The sequence below is a fragment of the Stenella coeruleoalba genome, assembly GCF_951394435.1.
Source record: "Stenella coeruleoalba genome assembly, chromosome: X".
NCBI classification, from domain to species: Eukaryota; Metazoa; Chordata; class Mammalia; order Artiodactyla; family Delphinidae; genus Stenella; species Stenella coeruleoalba.
The window spans coordinates 105,387,096-105,409,268 of NC_137152.1; the positions used below are offsets into that span (position 1 = coordinate 105,387,096).

The 22,173-nt window shown below is 47.8% G+C and overlaps 1 protein-coding gene across 2 annotated transcripts; it reads left to right on the forward strand.

Moving 5' to 3' along the window:
* The first annotated feature begins 243 nt into the window (after positions 1–243).
* UTP14A (UTP14A small subunit processome component) lies at positions 244–19,104 on the forward strand. Of its 2 annotated transcripts, none has more exons than XM_079911384.1 (15): positions 244–289; positions 1,344–1,422; positions 2,584–2,654; positions 3,146–3,210; positions 5,306–5,448; positions 5,754–5,909; positions 11,069–11,188; positions 11,287–11,381; positions 11,992–12,115; positions 12,198–12,275; positions 12,915–13,305; positions 15,081–15,487; positions 16,253–16,443; positions 16,573–16,672; positions 18,679–19,104. In XM_079911384.1, exons 1-15 carry the CDS (start codon positions 264–266, stop codon positions 18,949–18,951), a joined length of 2,319 nt encoding a protein of 772 aa, XP_079767510.1. In that variant the 5' UTR covers positions 244–263; the 3' UTR covers positions 18,952–19,104. The 2 variants fall into 2 exon arrangements, with proteins under 2 accessions (XP_079767510.1, XP_079767511.1); XM_079911385.1 differs by having other exon boundaries at positions 248–289; positions 1,347–1,422.
* Positions 19,105–22,173: the final 3,069 nt, after the last annotated feature.

The following is a 22,173-nucleotide window of genomic DNA, read 5'->3' on the forward strand; positions in this document are numbered from 1 at the left end:
ACGGACGCTGGCGCGCCAGAGGGCTGAGGGGCGGGTGGGGTAAGCAAAGCGTCGTCCGCTGACAAGTTTTTATCTCCAGTCTCCCGCTTCCCAGCGGAACCCTCCCGAAGCGGCTCCAGTTTCTCGCACGCCTCGGGGCGGGCCGGAAGTGACGCACCTTGTCGCGCGTGATTGGCGGAAGCAGAAATTGCTTTGCGGCCGGCACGGAAACTGCTTTCCTTTCGGCTTCCGCTCCGGGCCCATGTGAGATCCAGGCTGGTGAGATGAGCTCGAGTCGGGCTGCGGAGAGGTGAGGCGTAGCGGAGGGGAAGAGGGGTCTGGGTTTCGTTGTGGGTCGGGTTCCCGGGCTTTTGAGAAATGGAGTCCGCCTTTTAGCTGGCGTCGGTTGTTCCCCTCCCAAGACTTCGCCATTCGTTACTATTTCCATGATCCATCCTTTAAAGCCCTTTTAATTTAATTTAATTCGCTCCCTCCACTCCCCGGCTTTTTAGTCTCATCCCTGTTGGTCCTGATGCGGCCTGTCCCTCTCCAGCTAAGTTAACGTGTTGCACTTTCCTCATCACGTGACTCCTTTTTCTGCAGCTGCTGGGGAGCATTTCAACCCTCTGCGCAGACAGTGACTGCGTTATAAAGTCCTCTTATCTTGGAAACCTTTGCTCATTGGAGTCATCCACAACATTTTCTGTGGCGTTTCATGCCTGCCGCCGGGGGAACTAAATATAATCTGTTTAGTAATGGGTACCTAGCAGAGTTTGACATATACCATTAGATAATGGTAGACTCTATAATTTGTTTCTGGGTACCAGTCTCCTAAGTTAAGCACCTACTTTGCCAAGCAAGCTCCAGCTGCTTTCTTCCAATTCCCCGTTTCCCTATTCCTGAGAACAAATGATCAAGATGTCACTTTTAAGTAAGCTTGCACCTTTACAGGTATCTTCCACGTGGAGGATTTAGAAATGTTGATTGTGATATTGCCTTGCCTCAAGGGCTAGCAACAGCGTCTTCTGCCACCTTACCTAGGGTCTGACATTTTTACAGCCTACCAGAGGTCAGTGGGAAATGGAGTGCCAATCAGTCACTGAAGAGTGTTAGATCTTTTTCATTTTCATGCAGTTCTGTATGGGTATTACTAACCAGTGCTCACCTCTTGCAGGTGATGCCTGCCTTATGCAGTCTAAATTTTACGTCTTGACAAATTTCCAAAGATGCTCACACTGCTTGGTTTGCACCTCTTCCAGGGGATAGGACTGTTCTGTACTAAGAACTGCAGTTATGTTTTAGAGATCATTTCAACATAAGAAAAATTGTTTCAAGTGATAATATTTCTCTTTTATCTCCTTTAGCAGCCTTCTGGCTTTAAACCAACAGGAAGAACTAGAGGATTTGCCAAGAGAGTACCCCTTGAGCACCAGTGAAGATGAGGTGGGTGACACCCACTAAACCGCCTTCTCCAATTTCCCTTCTGCCTCAAAATTAGGGTAGATGCCACATTTCCTGGAAAGAAAAGGGGTGACAACATTGTTTATACTTGCTCAGGTTTCACAAATAAATTAGTTACAGGTTTCCACCACTACCCAAATTAGAGTGTTCCTACGAAACTTTTCATGAGCTAAAATGGCATAAAGCAAAGAAGCTATTACCTTAGGACACATCTTGCTAATGGAAACACAAAATAAATCAAGATAAAGCATAGATGCTCATAGACAGTTCAAAGCTATGGCAGCTTGATGCTGAGATGCTAAGTGTAGTTTCCAGGGAAGGGGCTTGGTGGTGCCACTCTGAGTATGTGCTGCCTCTATAACAACTCACTGCAAAACAAATGCTAGACGCTATTTTCATTTTAAGGCTTTTTGTTTGTTTTTGTAAAAGCAAAAATCCTCTTCAGATTTTGTTCAGTTAGCAAAAGCAGGTACTAATGTAGGTCTTTTGTGAAAGTGAAGCGGCGTAAGGCAAAGCAAACTTTCAAAAGGCAGAGAATACCTGTATTTAGTGTTTCATGTATATGATATTGTATTAAGTGCTATGGGAATTCCAAGATCGTATATAAGATACACTGTCCTCAGGTTGCTTAAGTTGAGTATATAAGACCAAAACACATGGTATTATATGATTTCTCTATTTCCCAAGTTTGGATTTCCATAGAGGGTTATTTGATTATCCGACTGAAATATACATATGCATAATTAAGCTGGGTCTCCAACAGCTGCTATAGGAATTCCAGCTCTTTATTCTCTTGACAAAACTACTTAAATTGGTTTTATTATGTCAGTTTCTGTGTCAGATCACACTATATATTCTATACAGAAACATTTTTCTCATGGCACTTTTCTTCTCAAAACAAGTTAAGACAGAGGCATGGCATTAGCTCCTGGTTACTAAGGCTCTATGTTCCTTACAGTGAGGGAGTTTGGCTTATTGAAGCATTTCTTTCCATTTGAGCTGGAATGCCTGCACGCCAGACCTCATCTGATTCACCAGTTCTCCACTGACCAAAAGAATGAGAGATTTTACATGGGCCTCAATTGCCATACTGTCTTTTCCCTCCCCTCATCATTCTGATGGTTTTTCCTTTTCTGTTTCCAGGGGGACAGTGATGGAGAAAGAAAGCATCAAAAGCTTCTGGAAGCAATCAGTTCACTTGATGGAAAGAATAGGTAACATTCCCTTCGATTTGGACAGGTTATAACTAGCTGATTCCATGAGACTCATCTGCAGCTAACATTTATTGAGTGCCTAAGACAATGAAGATACAATTGTCAGAGCATGTACTTTGGAGACTGTAGGCAAGTTTTTTATCCTCTCTGCATGTCAGTTTCTTCAACTAGAAAATAAGATTGACATGTCCCAAAGTCACTCAGCTCATAAGTGACAGATCTAGTATTCAAATCCAGATATGTTTGAATTCAAGTCCAATACCTTTTTCATTATGCCTACCTTGCATTGCCTTGTGTTTTTGAGGGGCTGAGCCTACATTAAGAGATGGTTAGACTACCATGTCCAGCTTACGAACAGATTTCCTGGTTGCTTTATGACAAAACCTGATTCTAGAATAGAAATGAAACCAAAGCATTGTTTGAAGAGAGAAGTGTTTGTTCCCCAGAAAAATGTATCCATTCTTTCTGTATTCTGTTTTGCTTAATTTCAGGCGGAAATTGGCTGAGAGATCTGAGGCTAGTCTGAAGGTGTCAGAGTTCAGTGTCAGTTCTGAAGGTAAGTTAACCAAAGGAAACTATCTGCATGGAACTTGTGGAGTTCCAAAAGCATAATGGTCACTTTCCAGCGTTTGTTTTTTTTGTGTATGTGTGGTATGCGGGCCTCTCACTGTTGTGGACTCTCCCGTTGCGGAGCACAGGCTCAGCGGCCATGGCTCATGGGCCCAGCCGCTCCACGGCATGTGGGACCCTCCCAGACCGGGGGCACGAACCCGTGTCCCCTGCATCGGCAGGTGGACTCTCAACCACTGCGCCACCAGGGAAGCCCCCAGCTGTTTTTGATGTGGTTAATGAATCATACCATAAACACTACCGTGCGAGGGGGTGAAGAAGGGTAGTCAGATGCTCTTGAATTTCTTCCATTTCTAGAAGAAAGCCAAAAGGCCACAGTCAGGATCTCCCACTGAGCTTGATGAGCTACTTCTAGGATAGAGGGATGTGAATGAAGACAGCTGCCTCTCACGAGCTTAGTCATGTCCCTGATTTCATTTTTATTTGAGTTCTCACAGTGCATTGAGTTCGGACAGGCAGATAATCTCTCCTCTACTGCTGGAGCTCAGAGAAGTCAAGTTACCTACTCAAGGACCTTCACCCAGTACAGTGTTTCTCAAACTTTTTTCTTTATTGCTCCCCTGAGGAGCCTTTTTAGGCATTTCTTTTCCTCACTTCCTCCCTCCCTCCTCGCCTACTCTGCCACCAGGAATAAGATTTTCTTAGGTAAGGCTGAGCTTTGGAGGGACACAAAACTAATACAGTCAGCCCTCTGTAACTGTGGGTTCTACATCTGTGGGTTCAACCAATGTGGATTGAAACTTTAAAATTCAAAATATTCCAAAAAGCAAAACTTGAGTTTATCCCGCATACCAGCAACTATTTATATCGAATTTACTTTGTATTAGGTATTATAAGTAATCTAGAGATGATTTAAAATATACGGGAAGATGTGTATGGGTTATGTGCAAATATCAGTGCTGTGCCATTTTATACAAAGGACTTGAGCATCCTTGGATTTCTGTATTCTTGGTGGGTCCTGGAACCAGTCCCCTGTACATGGATGCCAAGGGATGGCTGTATCTAAGTGTTTTTTTTTTTTTTTTACCCCTGCCCACCGAAGAACCAGTTTTTACCCCTGGGTGGGGGAATGATATCACCCCGATTGAGAATATATGATCTAGTAAGTGGCAGTGTTTTAACTTGATTTTATCTTGATAACAAGTCTAGATGCCAAATCTTTTCCACCATATTCACAGCTTATGCAGCTTGAATGACTTATGTGCTTCTAGTAACCATTAACATAACCTCCCAGAACTGGTAACAATATATTCTTCCAAGCTTATCCATTCAGCAAATACTTACCGTGCCTCTACCATATATCAGTTTCTGGGACTACAGTTAGGAATAAGTCGCAACTTCGTGGAGCTTACATTCTAGTGCAGGGAGACAATAAGCGAATTACAACAGGATGATGCAGTCAAGTGACGTAAGTGGCTGCTTTCGGTTGGCTGGGCATGAAAAGCCTCTGAAGAGGCAAAATTTAAGCTGAGATCTGAATAACAAGAAAAGTCACCATGCAAAGATAGGGAGCAGTATTCCAGGCGAGGGGGCAGCTAGCGCAAATGTGCTAAGGAAGATATACGTTCAGCATGTTTGAAGAAGAGGAAGAAGGCCAGTGCGGCTGGAGCATTCTCCATCTGTGGATGACATGAGGTTGGAGAGACAGACAGGGACCAAAGTATAATGGGGAGCCATTGGAGGATTTTCAGCAGGATCATGACGTGCTACGATTTACATTTTCAAAACACTCTGGCTGCTGTGTGAAGAATGAATTGAAGTGGGGCAAGACTGGAAGCAGAAAGACCAGGAGAAAAGCAAATGACTGTTTTAAATAGTTTTCTGTCTTCCACCTTCCAACACGTTTGGGAATGTAGGAAGGCAGTGGCGTCACTCTGGCTAGTGACTGAAGTAAGAGGACTATTCCTGCTTCCCTGCACACCTGCCTGTCCGCCAGCATTTTCTACTGAGGTCTCTCCCTATGTGATGTTGAGGTTTTGCCTCACTTCTCAGTCTGACCAGAAAGTTTGTCCTTTCTGCAGGATCAGGAGAAAAGCTGGTCCTTTCAGATCTGCTTGAGCCTGTTAAAACTTCATCCTCATTGGCTGCTGTGAAAAAGCAGCTGAATAGAGTCAAATCGAAGAAGACTGTGGAGTTACCCCTTCACAGAGAAGAGATTGAGCGGGTGAGTCAAAGAAAATGTGGTCCATTAAGGGGGAGAAATTGAACTGACAAGGAAAAATAGCGTAAGAAGAGAAGGGGGGATGGCCTGAAAAATGGGAGGAAGGAAAGTTGTGGTTGCCTCACCCTGGAAAAGATTAAAACTGATCTCAGGGGAAGCTTAGTCCTGAGAAGTAAGCAAGAGCTAATCTCTAGCATCCTGATTTCTTTCTTAAACTAAGAAACATGGCCTCTTAGTTTCCTGCTGGTCCTTTGAGTTTGATGCTTAATTTCATGGCTCTTTCTTTCTGTGTGCTTTGCCTGTTTCAGATCCACAGAGAAGTGGCATTCAATAAAACCTCACAAGTCCTCTCCAAATGGGATCCCGTCGTGCAGAAGAACCGGCAAGCAGAGCAGCTGGTTTTTCCCCTGAGCAAGCAGCAGTCCATCTTTGCTCCCATCGAACATGTGGTCAGTGGCTGGAAGGTAAGTGCAACACGAGGATAGCACACCTTGGAAGGTGAGATTGCACCGCGTGGACATTGCAGAGCCTGCAGTTGGTCTTGTTGGACACCTTAAGCCGAAATGGTAGCTGCAGTCATTTTAGCTGAGCGGTCAAAATGGGAGGGGGCGGGGGAGCAAGATTCGTAGCCAGTTGCCATAGCTCTGTCATCGCCCTTCCTCAGCTTCCTCAGCTTGGATTGTCCACTGCATGGTTATTTGCATGTGTTTGTGTGACCACATCTGATTGCCAATAGAGAAGGAACATAATGATGTTTTCTTTTTCACACACTGGATTTTTTTAAAAAAGCTTTTAAAGCCAACATTCTGACCTTGGGACGATCAGGAACCTGGCAGCATTAATGATGCCTTAGGAGGAATATATGAGCAGCAGAACCAAAGTTTGCTTGAAAAGGAATACCATATTAAAATATAGCAGATTGCTGATAATGACTAGAAGTCTAGCAAGTAACTCATTATGACTGAGCTGCAGAAAATAAAAAAGGTATTTTAGCACTGGGTTTCCCAAACAATGATCTCTGGCAGATGCTTCATCCGTCTGAAGTAAAAGGACAACTGTGAGTATGCTGGTGTAAGGTTGCCAGCTCTTTTTTATTATGAGGTTATTCTTTCCACTTTAATGGTGTTGAAATAGCTTTTCCTTTACAAAATGATGGTGGTAGTAAATGATGGGGTTGGGGGTGGAACGGTAGTTATGCCATTGGCAAAATTAAAAGTTAGTAATCCTGTGTCAGTCCCTAAAGTTTCAATTTTTAGTCTGAACAACTTCAGAACAGCTAGCCTTTCTTTTCCAATACACCATGGGTTATGCAGTCTATAATGTGGTGTTCTGTCTTTAGTAGAAAAATAGTCCAAAACATCAGTGCCCAAACCATGGATAGATGGCTTCTCTGCTTTCTATAAATCCGAAAATGGTGTCCTATGTGTCAGGAAGTTGAGGTAATTAAAGATCATCAAAGTAAACATGGCTTGCCGCCATAGCTAGAAATTGAGCAAGTCATTGCTCATTACGGGGATAAGCTCTGTTTCGGATACTGTTGTTGAAGTCACCACCATTCGCTTTCTAGGATGCTTCCTTTTCCACATGAAAAAGAGACCAGGTTTAAAGTGTGGCTGCAGGATGGAAGGGAGACTTTAGGGGGAAAAAATTGAGGTAATACAATTTGCAGGATTCAAAAATAAGTATAGAAAATACATAGAGAAAAGTCTGACCCCACCCTTGTCCCCCCATCTGTTCATTTTTACCTCCATACTCACCCAGAGATCACCACTTTTTTATACGTTTTTTGTTGTTGTTAACTTAAGAGTTTTATGGATATATTTATGTTTACCTCATTTTTTTAATCAGAAAAGTAGTAGTACTACTACACGCTGTTCTGCACCTTGCTTTTTCCAGATGCTGGTATGACCTTAGAGATGGCAGGTCAAAGCCGAGTTGGTCATTAAAGATGAGAAGCGGGGGGGGCGGGTTGCACTGAGAATGGCGTAGCCTCTGATCTCCAGGAACTCCCTGTGCGAGACAGAGTGGGGCCCAGATGTTGTACACAAACCTGCTGTACCATTCATTCTAAGGTTCATCTTTTTTTTTTTTTTTTTTTTTTTTTGCGGTACGCGGGCCTCTCACTGTTGTGGCCTCTCCCGTTGTGGAGCAACGTCTCCGGACGCGCAGGCTCAGCGGCCATGGCTCACGGGCCCAGCCGCTCCACGGCATGTGGGGTCTTCCCAGACCGGGGCACGAACCCGTGTCCCCTGCATCGGCAGGCGGGCTCTCAACCACTGCACCACCAGGGAAGCCCTAAGGTTCATCTTTGAGAAATTACACCAACATGGCACAGAGAAGTCAGGGGGTCCTTTGTGGCTGGCAGTGCCTTAGAGGGCAAAGCCCAAGGACTAGCAATATACTAGTATTTCTGGAAATTAAGAATCCAAAATGTCTGCACTTGTAGTTTTGGTCCAGTTTCCTAAAATTCCGTTTGACTCTAGCTGAGAAGAATTAAAGGGGATAACGTGTGAGAAAGCATTTGTAAACTGTAAAGTGCTAGAAATGATGTGAGGTAACTTCCCACCACTCCCTCCTTCCCTCCACTGGCAACCGACACTAGCATTTCCCAAAGTGTTCTCCTCAAAACCTTCTTTTCTCAGTATGCCCTGGGAGTGGGACTGGGTGGGGTGTTTGGTAGGGTTCCGTTGCTAGAAAATGCCACATGCCCCTACTGGAGATTGGCGGTCCACGGTGTATGCTAGACTTTTTTTTAAAATAAATTTATGTATTTATTTTTATTTTTGGCTGTTGTGTGTCTTCGTTGCTGCGCACGAGCTTTCTCTAGTTGTGGCAAGCAGGGGCTACTCTTCGTTGCAGTGCACGGGCTTCTCATTGTGGTGGCCTCTCGTTGTGGAGCACGGGCTCTAGGCGCGCAGGCTTCAGTAGTTGTGTCATGCGGGCTCAGTAGTTGTGGCTCACGGACTCTAGAGCACATGCTCAGTAGTTGTGGCACACGGGCTTAGTTGCTCCGTGGCATGTGGGATCTTCCTGGGCCAGGGCTCGAACCCATGTCCCCTGCACTGGCTGGTAGATTCATAACCACTGCGCCACCAGGGAAGCCCCTACGCTAGCCTTTTAAAGGCTATGAAAAGATAGTAAAGAAACCCCTATGATTTACTCTAACCCAGGTAGGACAGGCTGATTTTATTAAAAATCGAACACATTGAATTTTAAACTTTTAAAAAATGAAGTAAATCTTGTCAGCTGCTGAGGAACATGCTTTGGGAAGAGCTGGTCTCCATTCTCTCACCTTCTTCCCCTACTGCCTTCCTGCAACTTCTCTCAGAAGGTGTTAGCAAGGGGCCTCCCAGTAGCCAGATCCCAAGTCCTCTGCGTCTTCAGCCTATTTGACGCTATTAACACATCATGTGGTTAAAACTTCTCCCTTGGCTTCTGTGACGTAGTCCTGCTGTTGTTTTCTTGTCTGTTTGTTTTGCTTTTTATCTGACTCTCCTTAGTCCTTTTTATTCTTGCTCTGTAAACATGGTACAGATCACTCTCAACTCCTTCTGAGTTCCAGACCCATGTTCCATATGACTAGCAGGCCTCACCTGGCTCTCCCCTGTGCACCTAAACTTCTCAACAACAAAGAAAGCCTGGCATTTTCCTTCCCCAGACCCTGAAGCTCTATACCACGACCTTCATGCTATAACTCAGTCAATGGCATAACTCCTTCTCCCCTCAACTGCCAGCACCCCCAGCCCATGCAGGGGGTCTAGTCCTGTAGTTCTGTCTCTGTAATAACTCTCACATCCCTGGTTCCTCCTCATTTTCATTTGACACCTTCCATAGAACCCCTTACACAATCACCAGGATTTTGTCTCCAAAACACAAAACCGATTATCACTTTCCTGCTTAAAATCCTTCAAAAGGCTCTCCACTTACCGAATGAGACAGAAGTGCCGGCATCTTAGCTACACTGGACAGTGCATTGTTCCCTGACATACCTTTGCTTTCCCTAGGTCTGTGTTTTTGCTTATACTCATCTCTCCATTTGGCTTTTTCCACCTCCTTGTAGAATTGTGCTTATGCCTCAAAGCCTAATTCAAAAAGTCTCTTCCTGGGGCTTCCCTGGTGGCGCAGTGGTTGAGAGTCCACCTGCCGATGCAGGGGACACGGGTTCGTGCCCCAGTCCGGGAAGATCCCACATGCCGCAAAGCGGCTGGGCCCGTGAGCCATGGCCGCTGAGCCTGCGCGTCCGGAGCCTGTGGCTCCGCAACCGGAGAGGCCGCAACAGTGAGAGGCCCGCCTACCGCAAAACAAAAAGTCTCTTCATTCCCCGAGCTGCCCCACCTCCTAATCAGAATTAATTGTTCCTTCCTCTGTGATTACTCCTGTGGTCTAATATTTAACCCATTATGTTGTTAGTGGTGCATATGTCTCTTTCCTCTGAAAGGCTATGAGCTCTATGAGGACAGGAACTATCTTAATTGTGTATTCGTAGCACCCTGCACAAGTGCCTGGAATGTAGCTGCAATCAATAAATGTTTGTAAATTGAATTGAATTGGAGGGAGATTACAACATTGTAATATAAATCACTTTGTAGCCTGTGATTGATTACTACTGCAAATACTAAAAATGGAAGAACATGCACCTTTACTATTCAGTAGGTTTATGGTTAGATCAATAGTGCCGTGTAACGTGTGATGATGTGTGTTTATGCATTTGTCCAGATACTTGTAAGTTTTAACACTGACCGTGATGTATATGGTCGTTGAAGAAAACCACATAAAATACGTGCATGAGGTTTGAAACTGGCTCTTGCCCCAGGCTGTCTTTGTGCCTTGCCAAAGTGGACCATGACACGATCAGCCTGATTATTTTAGCCATCCTCACAATATCAGTCAAGCAGCAGATGGGGTCTTTTGTTGACATGTAAAGTCACTGGTTCACAGTCCATTCATTTCATCAGCGTAGACACCACCTAGTATGCAAAGTTAACTGGCAACTGAGGAGTTGGAGCCAAAGTTAGAAACTGATGAGAGTTAAATTTGAACTGTCAGGAAGCAGGCTAATTACCTGAAGGTCTTATTGTTAAAGGCAGTGTCTTTTTGTGCTCATCTTAAGACCTAACCTCCCCTTTTCTCTAGAAGTATTCTTAAAAGGAGGCTGATATGGATCTGAGGTCCCTAACTTTATGTTAAGAGTATTGTGCTTCAAATATACATAACAATACAGGGACCGTTTTGTTTTGCAACTCTTAAGACTGACAATTTGGTACTGCTGTTCCTCTCTCCTGCCAGCATTGACCTTAAGGGCATCCTGCTTTGATTCTTAAGAGGATGGTATTGTTTTACATACATTGGTAATCTGAACACAGAGTGATCCCCCCCCCCCGTAATATTAGAGAGTAGCCTCGGAGTCCCCTTGCTGAAGTTGTCTTAAATCAGAATAAAAGTTAAGGCTTTATCTACACAGCTGAACAGCGAGCCTGGAACCCCCTTCTCTTGCTGTAACAGTCAGTCCTATCCAGTTCGTGATTCCAATTATAATGTCATAGAGTATATGGCCATAGGATTGTAAAGAGGGAGACTCTAGGAGCATGATTTAAGACTTAGAGTGTTCTGTTACCTCCTTAAGGCAAGAACTCCCCTGGAGCAGGAGATTTTTAATCTCCTCCATAAGAACAAGCAGCCAGTGACGGACCCTTTACTGACTCCCATGGAAAAGGCCTCTCTCAAAGCCATGAGCCTGGAAGAGGTAAGTGTGCTAGGCCCTTTGATCCACCCAGACATGCTCTCTTTCTCCCAGCATTTGCCATCAAACCCAGGGGTCACTGTAAATGTCATTCATTATAGGTGAAGATGCGCCGAGCAGAGCTTCAAAGGGCCCGGGCCCTGCAGTCCTACTATGAGGCCAGGGCTCGAAGAGAGAAGAAAATCAAAAGCAAAAAGTAAGGAGGCCCCTGTGTACCGGCCTTGGGTTCCATGGAAGAAAGTGACGAGGAAGAATCACGAGTCCTTAGGAGAGAACCTTGCCCATGGCGGCTGGGGTCATGTAGGAGAGGTCCCAAAGAGTAGTGACTAGCCTCTTTCTTTTTCAAACCAACCTCAGAGAGTTTTGCCTCCTTCAGTAGTACCTGCTCCTGTGGCTTTGGCTTTCCGTCTTGGTTTTGCTAAAAAGAGGACTGTTCAATTACTTTCTCTCCCTTCCAGGGCATCACAGAGTGGTTCTGCCGAATGAGCTCTTGAGTTCTACAGCTGTGGAGGCCAGTAGGGCTTCCTTCCTGCCTTTTTGCCTCTTTGGATCCTATTCTGCTCTTCCCTTGCGTTCTAGAAGCAGAGGGGACTCTTTGCTCTGCAGAGGTCTGCCCTTGGGGGCTGCAGGGACTGAGAGTCCCGCGGGGCGTCGCATGTCTCGAGCCGGCTCCCTGCAGCCAGCTAGCTCTGTGATGTCCTTTCCATTCCCCCACATAGGGAAACCCCTTGTGTGGCGGGGCACTCGTGTGTGGCGCCAGTGGTTCAGCTAAATCTCTTCCCCCATACCCCTCTCTCATCCTATAGGTATCACAAACTTCTGAAGAAAGGAAAGGCCAAGCAAGCCCTAAAAGAGTTCGAGAAGCTGCGGAAGGTCAATCCTGCTGCAGCATTGGAAGAACTGGAAAAACTCGAAAAGGCCAGAATGATGGTGAGGCTGCCTCTGGCCTCCAACCCGTGAACCAGCTTTCCCCGGAAAGCAATAAGGATCTCACTCTGCCCTTTCTTTCCAGGAGCGAATGAGCCTTAAGCACCAGAACAGTGGGAAATGGGCAAAGTCAAAGGCAGTTATGGCCAAATACGACCTGGAGGTAAGAGACCATCAGGGTGAGAGACCATCCAGGCTCGCTGTTCAGCTGTGTAGGTAAAGCCTTAACTTTTATTCTGATTTAAGGCAACTTCAGCAAGGGGACTCTGAGGCTACTCTCTAATATTACCGGGGGGATCACTCTGTTCACATTACTGATATATGTAAAACAATACCATTCTCTTAAGAATCAGAGATGGAATTGGAGGAAAGAAAGGAAAATCCATAAGGATGCTAGCAGAAGCAGAGTTGGGAAAGAGCCATGAGGATGCTTGGAAAACCAGGACTCTAAAAAGGCATCAGAAAATCTCTAAGGCAGAGAGGAAAATGACCGGGAACAAGGTGGAAAGGGAGAGATGAAAGGGAAGCAGCATTGAAGGCAAGTCCAGTTAAAGGGGAGAGGAGTTGTGTGTTTTTTTTTTTAAAACCTTGTTTCACATGTTGATTCCTTGAGGACAAAGAATTTGTCTTCTGTTTTATTCCATAGCTGTTAACACAGTGGTGTATGTGCAGTTTGAACAGTAGGTACCAGTAAGAAATACTTAAGTCAGATTGAGAGGAGGCAGCTCTAAGAAATGGACCAAGAAAGGTGTTACTGTGGTCACTAATGACAAGGTGCTCGTGCCGTGACCCTTTCCTCCAGGCTCGCCAGGCTATGCAGGAACAATTGGCCAGGAGCAAAGAGCTGATGCAGAAGATCCAGGTGGCCTCCGAGAGTGCGGAAGAGGAGGGAGGTGCGGAGGAAGAGGGTGAACCCTTTGTCCCTGACGTGGTGAATGAGGTGCAGGTGAAGGCAGACAGACCGAACCCCTGGATGTTCAGGAATCACTCAGGTGACACAAAAGAGGCTGAGGTCCAGGGGGACCCTGAAGAACTTGCAGAGCCTGCAGCCCAGGAGGCTCCTGAAAGTGAGGAAGAAGGACCAGTGGTGGCGGAAGAAATTCTGTTGAAAGAATTTGAGGAAAGGCGATCACTTAGACAAAAGTCTGGGCTCAACCAGATCGCCAAGCCGGTGGGCAGTCAAGAAGCAAAAGGTGAGCAGTGGTGGACCAGAGGGGAGGAGTGCCTAGTGCTGGTGCTCTTGGCAGACTGAGAGGGAAGCCGGGTCCACCCACCTGTGTCACAGAGTGATTAGGCTCTAGGTACTTTCAAGAGAGTGCCCTGGGTCCCTGAAGAGAAAACAGATTTGTCATGACCATTCTCCTTCAAAGGCATTTAATAAGCAGGCATCTGCATGGCTCTAGAGTGTGTGTCCAGTCTTCAGAAAGACAGAAGTACACCATCCTTGAAGGAAGGGCAGGAGTTAACATCACTGGTACCCACAAGCCAGTGAGAAGTACATGTGGTGGACTGGCAAATCTGAAAGTTGTTCACACCCACAGACACAGAGGCGTATTTTGAGACATTATGAAGTGTCTTCAAATCATCGCTGCAGTTGTCTGTCGATATGTTGATATGGGGTGTGATTTTCTTGATAGGAATGAATGACTTCACAAGGTACAGGGTAAATTAGAATTGTTACGCCATGCTCAGACTCGATTTGCATGTTATATATTAATTAGCAGCCTTAGCACCCTTGAGGCAGGTCAGAGTTCCCATTCTGGGGACAAAGCCTTATAAGCCTGCTTAGGAAACTAACTGCCTTCAGAAATCACCTGAATCTGGACAGATTCTTGGGTCCGATTATATTTCCTAGAGGAATAATGAATGCATTTACACGACAGCAAGTGGCAAAAAAAAAAAAGTTTGTTTTTCGAGCTGTCATTTAGAATGTATTGGAGGACCTTTACTTAGGGTTTTCAGCTAAAGACTTCTGGGATTAATAATTGGCAAGCAGTCGCTTCCGAGAGGATTGTAGAAAGCAGCACCGCAGGCCGAGATGGTTCCTCCCAAGCCCCCTCAAAAGCTGCCCATCTAGTGAAATGTGTAGAACAGTTGGTTGCGGAATGAAAGGTGGATTTGGACTTCCTTGGATGGTAAATAGAATGATCCCAAACCTTTGGGGAAATAGTATCCTAAAATAGTGGGAAGGCATGGACCCCAAACAGAATGAGCAAGGAAAGTTAGTCCTTGAAAATAAACATGCATGTCCTCAGGCCAGATCTAAGTAGCTTCTTCCAGTGGCTTCAAGCCAGAGCTAGAGAGCAGGATGAACTTGGGAATGGAGGCAACTTGAGTCAACGCAAGGGACAGTTTAAAAGCATGTCACGGCTGTGTTTCCCTCGGGGCTCTCAGAGACTAGCAGTATTTGCTCAGATGATGCTCGTGGCTGGAAAGTGTGAGCTACTTGACTCTGCCACAGCAGATTGTGAAATGCTGCTTTAAGGTAAAACAATGCTGGATACAGTTTTTACAAGTAGGAAATTACAGTGTAAATTACAAATTAGAAATCACAGTTTTTTAGCAATTACAAATAATAAATGACAATGAAGTTGAATTTAGAGGCCACTGGCTAAAACAGCTCTTTTAATACAAATTTGGAATTTGGGGTGATCTTCCCAAGCAGAGTTTACGGGGAAATAAGCCACAGCTCCAGTTATACAGTGAGTCATTGGCAAAGCTGGGAATAGGACCCGGACATCTGCTTCCCAACATGCTGCTTTTAACTCCTAAACTCCATTGTCCACGACTTGACAGGTAATGATTAGTGAACTTGCCAGGAGATCCAGCGAATGGCATCTTCTCTTACCCGTTTGTCCCCGTTAGCATGTCTCCCATGGTGCCCAGCGCCCAGCGAGAGGTCAGTAGACGCTTGTTGACAAGGCAGCTCCCACCCTACTTTTCCAACAGCTTTCATTTCTTCCCCCAGATCTTAGCAGCCAGGAGGTGCTGTCTGAATTGAGGGCACTGTCTCAGAAACTCAACAGGGAGAGCCATCAGTCCAGGAAGCAAGAACTGAGTTCAACGAGGACAGTTCTGGCGGTCCAGAGAGAGGAACCTGCCGGGGAGGAAGAGGAGCCTCTGTTGCTGCAGAGGCCGGAGAGAGCACGAACTCTGGATGAACTGGAGGAGCTGGGCAAAGAAGGATGTTTTCAAAACAAGGAGCTTCCCAGAGTTGTGGTAGAAGGGCAGCAGTTGGAGAGGAACCCAAGTAATCATCTTGGTGTCCCCAAGGAGAAGAAAAGGAAGGAGCAAATGATTGATCTCCAGAACCTCCTGACCACAAAATCTCCTTCCATGAAGTCCTTGGCAGTTCCCACGACAGTAGAGGAGTTGGTGAGCAGAGCCAGGGTCGTGGGCCATTGGGGGGTATCAGAGCTGGTGTGGAAAGTGTCCTTCCTCCGCGAGGAATAGAATCAGTGAAGTTCTGTGCTGGGGGCACATGGCGGCAGTTAAGAGGTCTGGAGTAGTATGGGCCCGGCTTGTCCCAGTGACAGTTTCGTAGATGCAAATTTGTGAGTGCCGCTGAGACTCCCTCGCCTTAAATTCTGAGCCACCGAATCCTCCCTGGGGTGACTCTAAAGCCCTCAGAGGAAAGAGGGAGTCACTCAGAGCTCTGACCAGATGCCAGGCAGGACAACTCAAAGGTGAGTCAGTGAGCTGTTGACAATATTTTGCTCTACTCGGTGGGATCTCGAATGATGGGGGGGTGCGGGGGAGCGGCTCCCGGATTAAGTCACTGAAACTGCTCAAGTGAGGAGCCCTGGTGCCTGTCTTTTCAGAGATATAAGCTGGAGGACCCCCACATTCTGGCCAGGCCCACTTGGAGCTCCCCCTCCTAACACAGGCCGTTCCTTCCTCTACCCTGCAGTGTCCTTATTGAAAGTTGAAAATTGTGTCATATGATAATGAGCTAGGGATATTTACCCTAGAGAGAAGATTGGAGCTTGATTGGCTGCCGATGGGTTTGTAGTGCAAGACCATCATTGTTCCGCACTTCCCCCTAGGGGGCGCTAAAATGTCATGACCCAGCAGTTGAGCGGTCTTGCCACGAACCTCGGCTCAGGAGGCAAGCTGTAGCTGTTGTTCATTTCTTCCCAGGAAGATGAAGAGAGAGATCAAAGGCAGATGATAAAGGAAGCTTTTGCTGGGGATGATGTCATCAGAGACTTCTTGAAAGAGAAGAGGGAAGCCGTGGAGGCGAGTAAGCCGAAGGATGTGGACCTGACTCTGCCTGGCTGGGGCGAGTGGGGTGGTGTGGGCCTGAAGCCCAGTGCCAAGAAGAGACGCCGGTAAGAACAGGGAAGAAAGCCTGTTAGAAGGGCGCCAGGTTCTCCCACTGGACCCTCATGTGTCCTCTCTGCCCTTTTGACTAAGTCCTTAATGCTCTTAGTCAGACGTCCTGCCGTTCTGCTTTCCAGGTTTCTCGTTAAAGCCCCTGAGGGTCCTCCAAGGAAAGACAAGAATTTGCCAAATGTGATTCTCAATGAGAAGCGGAACATCCATGCAGTGGCTCATCAGGTGAGGGATAGAGAGCCTTTAGCAACCTCCTCTTTGCTGCCTGGCTCTCCTGCTTGGGAGGAGCGTTCTGGTGCTCTGTGGTCAAGAGGGATGTGTGATCTTGGCCACAGAATCGGATCTATTTTTCTTTTCACTGGCTCTGAGATGAATAATTCCAAACTGACTCTGCTGTTTTAATTACTGGCTGGGAAAGTTAAAACTTAAAGGATAATCTTTGCAGCAATGGTGAGGCCCCCAAATCTGCATTTTCAGCTAGTACCCCCAGATAATGCTGATGCAAATGGGTCTCAGCAAACTAAGAATTGCCATTCTGCAGGCTTTTGTTTATAGTCCAGGTAATGTTCAGAGGCTATAGGTTTAAGCTGCATCTTAAGAAAAATGAAGATCAACCAGTACTTGTTCAGGACAATGAAAAGATTTAAAATTGTGTCATGTGATAATGAGCTAGGGATGTTTACCCAAGAGAGGAGCAGATTTGAGCATGATCATGGTCTTCCAGTATAATGAAGGCTGTCGTGTGGAAGTCACATAAAGCAGAAGTTAGAGGAAAGGCAGAGTTCAAGGAAAAACTTTCTGCCGGTCAGAAGAGAGAAGGGGTTGCTCTGGGGTTGTAAGCATGTGTAAAAGGGACTTGGGAATGAGACTGGACTCGGTGACCTTTATGTTCCCTTCAGTTCTGAAAGTCTGTGGCCCTGTGATCTGTCCCCAACCGGTTTAATATTGAAATGAGTTGTATTTTTCCTTCTGAAGTGGGGGAGGGCTATCTAATAGGTACAGAAGAGAGGAGAAAATATCATTTCAGTAATACTCTGTTGATCTTATTTTGCTGCATAAATTGAATTGTAATCCCAATTGAGGATATATAACCAGAAAATAGGCAATGAACAAGCAGTTATGGGATAAGAGGGAGAGAAAAGGGGTGCTTCACCGGGCCCGGATTCTAGGCGAAGGGCAGAGTACAGACCTCAATAAAGATCACCTTTCCCTTCCAGGAATCTTAACTATTTGTTTTTTAATACAGTCACAGTAAATTGACAAATAACTTTCCAAGAATCTCCCTTGATTTTCTTCATCTTTTTAATAAGCTATATATACTTCAGGTCCCAGCATGCAATAGAATAAAGCACTTTGAGCCAAAGGGGGAAAAGCCTCCCAAGACTGCATATTTTGTGCAGGTGTTTTTTTCTATTCTTTTGCTCTGGGTGACATGCACAGATCTAGCTGTCAACCCCACTAAGACCCTCCCTTAACCTAAAGAATCTGTGTCCTTCACCACCACCAGGACTGCCCGGCAGTACTCAGCTTCTCTTGAGTCTTCCATTGAGTATCTCTAGAGACTACTGATTGTAACTTACCCGTTTTTCTGCTTACATCTTTTTGCTCCTCTTTGGCCATTGGGGAGGTGTTTAAAGATTATTTATATGTCTGAAGGTAGCGCTTTGGTGGAGTGAAGAAGAATCCTGGGCAAGGAAATGAGACTTGGGAAGAGCATGAAGCTAAGTGTAATAGCCTGGTAGAGTTCAGGATTCAGGAGTAAATCTTTGGGTTCCATAAAACATCAATCCTGTGAATCAAGGGGAGGAAAGGAAGGGATTAAGAGCATGAAGAGGGTAGGAGAGTCACAGAGATACACCAATACTCAGATGTGTCTTGCAGTCACAATGTTGTATAGGGAGACCCACTAGGGGCCAGCAACCTGCAGCTCCTGTAGTGTTCCTATAGCTGCAGGGGCCTTGTTGGGATGGTTTTTCAATCCCTAGATTGTTGTGTAAGCCTGGGGGAAGGGAGGTTCTAATCCAAATTAGGCCCCTCTACTCCCATATGCCATCAAGCAGATTGGCACTCCTAAGGTTGGATGGGGGCATGGGGATACCTTAGCCTCTCAGAAGCTTCACTCACTGCAACCATTGTGTAGAACTATGGCCTATGTGCTAAAACTACCTGACCAGGTGCCATCAGAGTTTACAGGCCTGGCTCATGCCACATCACTCTGCCTTCCTTTCTAGGTGCGGATGCTTCCATATCCATTCACACACCATCAGCAATTTGAAAGGACCATTCAGACCCCTATAGGATCTACATGGAACACTCAGAGGTCCTTCCAAAAGCTGACTATGCCCAAGGTTGTCACCAAGCCAGGCCATATCATTAAGCCTATAAAAGCAGAGGATGTGGGCTACCGGTCTTCCTCAAGGTCGGACCTCTCTGTCGTACAGAGAAATCCAAAACGACTCTCCATACGTCACAAAAAACAGCTGAAGAAAAACTCTGTAGATTGAGTTGCTGGAGTAGTGACACCTTGGTGCCTGTAACTGGGAGCCCTGACTGCTCCTCCATTGGTCCGGTTTTACTCCGAGCTGCAGGATCAGTTCCAAAACTGGCTTAGCACACCGTGGGTGTAGTTAAGCCACGTTTTAGAAATAAAGGCGTCCTTTTAATCTATTTAACTGGAGTGTGTTCTGTGTTGTTTCCCATTTCCTTCAAGTTAGACAAGACACCTTTGGATGCTCCTCATTGCATTTCTCCAGTCGCACTTGTCAGGGGACCTTATTTTCTTACCAAGGACTATGTTGTCCTAAATTGGACTGGAGGGAAGTTACCCTAGCCTACAACCTTAAATCCATCACGTCGGATATAACCATAAACAACCAGTTTAAAGAGTCAGGGATAGTAATTAAATACTGTATATTCTTAACCTCTGAACCTAGCAGCATTATGCACAAATCATTCAATTGGATTCTGCTCGAGGCTGGTCCTAGGATGGTGCTGAAGCTGGGTTCAGCTTTAAGTCTAACCACTATGGTTTTCTTTTCATGTGTGAGCCTCCCGGCTTACACAGGTTGCTATCTAGAGTAGTTAGCACTTTTACCCTTACTTTACAGATGAGGTAGATGAGCTTTCAGAAGTAAAGCTCTATTCCCTTTACTTCCTAAGCAGGGCCAACTCCTCACCATTGTTTATAGTTTATTCAAGCATTACTTTGCTGCATGGCAGTTTACGTCAGCTTCTCGGCTCTGAGGAACCTGCCTTTCTCTGGATGACAATACGTATCGAGAGAGCCCCTGCAGCCAAGAGTCCTCACAAGGAATTGGAGAAACCCCTCCACTGATTCCGAAAGGACATAGCCACTACTGCACTTCACCTCCTGCCTTGGAGATGGGTCCCCCTACTCTTTTTAGACCAAGATGGGGGTTAATTATTGTGTGTCACAGAACCCTCTGAGAATTTGAAGTTATGAACCCTCCCCAGAAAAATGCACAAACACCTACACCATTTTACATACAGTTTCAGGAGCTTTGCAGACATTTGGAATCCCTGGGCCAAAAGTTCTGCCACTCCACGAATATTCTTTTGCAATGGCCCCCACCAATATGGCCCTCTTTTCTGAGCCCATCACTCTCCAGATCAGTTCCCAAGTGCTTCCACCTCAAAGGTAACTAGTCCCAATGCCTTTATTTTAGAGGCTTAAGATTTCAGTTAGTGACTAAGCAGTGGGACCCTAGACTAACTCCGAAGCCAAAAGCCACGCCATAAATGTCTATAAAATTCCCAGTGGCAGCTGTGGGCCCGGACTACCACTGCTCATCCTCTCAAGAACCTGCCCGGTGCTGGGAAGGGAACTGAATATGTTGATAGTGTTCAGAGCTCAAGAGGTATTTTTAAGTTATCCATTGGTTTGAGATTATCCGCGATCCACTTGCTGGTTGTCACTTTAAGTCAGTAGCCAGTGAGGGGGAATGGTGGACCTCTGCCCACTCCTGCCTCCCTCGAAGAGACCATAACCTTCTATTTCACTCTTTTGAGCACAAAGCTGCCACCTCCGTCCCACCCACACCACCCCCCCAAATCGAAGCACCCAATCAAGTGCCCCCTGTAAACGGCCAATCCCCGTCTACTTTCTCGGGACCCTCTTCAGCTCCGTGTGCTCCCCGCGGCCCAGGAGTGATGCAAACGACCCCATCCTTCAAAGGGGAGGGCAGGCGCTGGAACGTGCTATAAACGACGCCCACTCCCAGCCTTCCAAGCCCCCAAACGGATTCGATTGTTGTTTCGTGGGGCTTTTTTTTTTTTCTTTTCTTCCTCCGAACCTCCGAAGTGTTCTCCCTTCCCATTGGCCGGAGCTGCCCCTTGACGCCACCCTGGCCTTGCTCGCTGATTGGTCCATTCTGGATGTGCCCAAGCCTTTTTCCCAGGGTGTGGCCCCCCCCGCCCCCAACAGGGTTCTGACCCCTGGCTCCTCCCTTCCCCCCCAGCCCCCCTCTCTGTTCCGAATGGTACCGCCCTGGCTCGGCTCCCCCTCGGCCCAGGCCCCTGCCCTTAGGGCCCCCGGACGGGGCGGGGCACGCTGGGGACGGGCAGAGGGCGGTGGTGGCGCCTTCCTGCCGAGCCCGAGGCCGCCCCCGCCACCCTTCTGCAGCCCTCGTAGGTCCCACTTTCCCCTGGGCAGTTTTCGTCCTGCCTTGGTAGCCCCGTCCCGTCTGTGCGGCCCCCACCGTGGTCTTTCGGTCATCCCGATCGGCAGCGTTAAATCCCTGCCCTCAGCGCTCCACACACGCCCATCCGCCTCCACCCTCGGGTTCTTGCAGCACTCCCTCTCCCCGCGTCTGCTCACCCTTCCCCTCCCGAGCCCGCCGAAGCCCCGGCCCGCCTTCCTCGCGGACTGTCCATCCCCAGGATCCCCCTCCCTGTGTGTGGCCCTTCCTCCCAGCGGCCTCCCCTTCGCGGCTTCCCCTCCCCTTCGTGGCCAGCGTGGTGGAGCACTCCCGGCCCACCCCCCTTTCTCCGTACCCCCGCGCTCCCTTCTTATGTTGTCCCTTCACGTCCCTCTCTAAGTCCCTCCCACACCAGCCCCCCCACACCGTACACACATACCCTCCCTCCCAGGCGTCCCCCGGCGCCCCTCCCCTACCCCCGCTTGTCTACGCCCCTCCCACCCACCCCGTCCTTTTGTCTCCTCTTTGGTCTCTAAGTCCCCCGCCCCTCCCTCACTCCCGCCCTCGCTCCCCGCGAGCACGCTCTTATCTTCCCCAGGTCCCGGCGCCCCGCCCCCTGGCCGCGCCCCGCCGGCCCCCTCCCTCCCGCGGCCCCATCTCCGCCCTCGGCGCTCCGCCCTCCCTCCCCGCGGCTCCGGGCCCGCCAGCCCGGCCGACCTCCCTGGTTCCCGGCTCGCTCCTCCCGCCGCCGCCGCCGCCGCCGCCGCCGCCGCCGCCGCCGCTCCCCGACCCACCCCTTCCCGGGTCGGCGGCTCGCTCTCCCGCGCAGTCCCGCCGCACAGACACAAACGCACACACACATGCCTCGCCCGCTCGCCCGCTCAGGCCCTGCGGCGGCCCGGCCCCGCGAGGCGCGCAGCCTGCCCTCGGGGGAGCCCCGGCGTCCCCCGGCCACCAGCACCTCGTGGGCGGGCGCACGGCCCGGGAGCGCGAACCTGGGCCGGGTCGCCCCCTCCCCCGCCTGGCCCTCGACGGCCGCCCGGGACGCAGGCGCCCGTCGGAAGTGTT

Excerpts from the sequence above, each read along its gene's own strand:
- UTP14A (XM_079911384.1), top strand. The coding sequence starts at position 264 with ATGAGCTCGAGTCGGGCTGCGGAGAG. Across the intron at positions 12,116-12,197 it reads TCGAAAAGGCCAGAATGATG|GAGCGAATGAGCCTTAAGCA; the intron begins GTGAGGCTGCCT and ends CTTTCTTTCCAG. Across the intron at positions 15,488-16,252 it reads CCACGACAGTAGAGGAGTTG|GAAGATGAAGAGAGAGATCA; the intron begins GTGAGCAGAGCC and ends ATTTCTTCCCAG.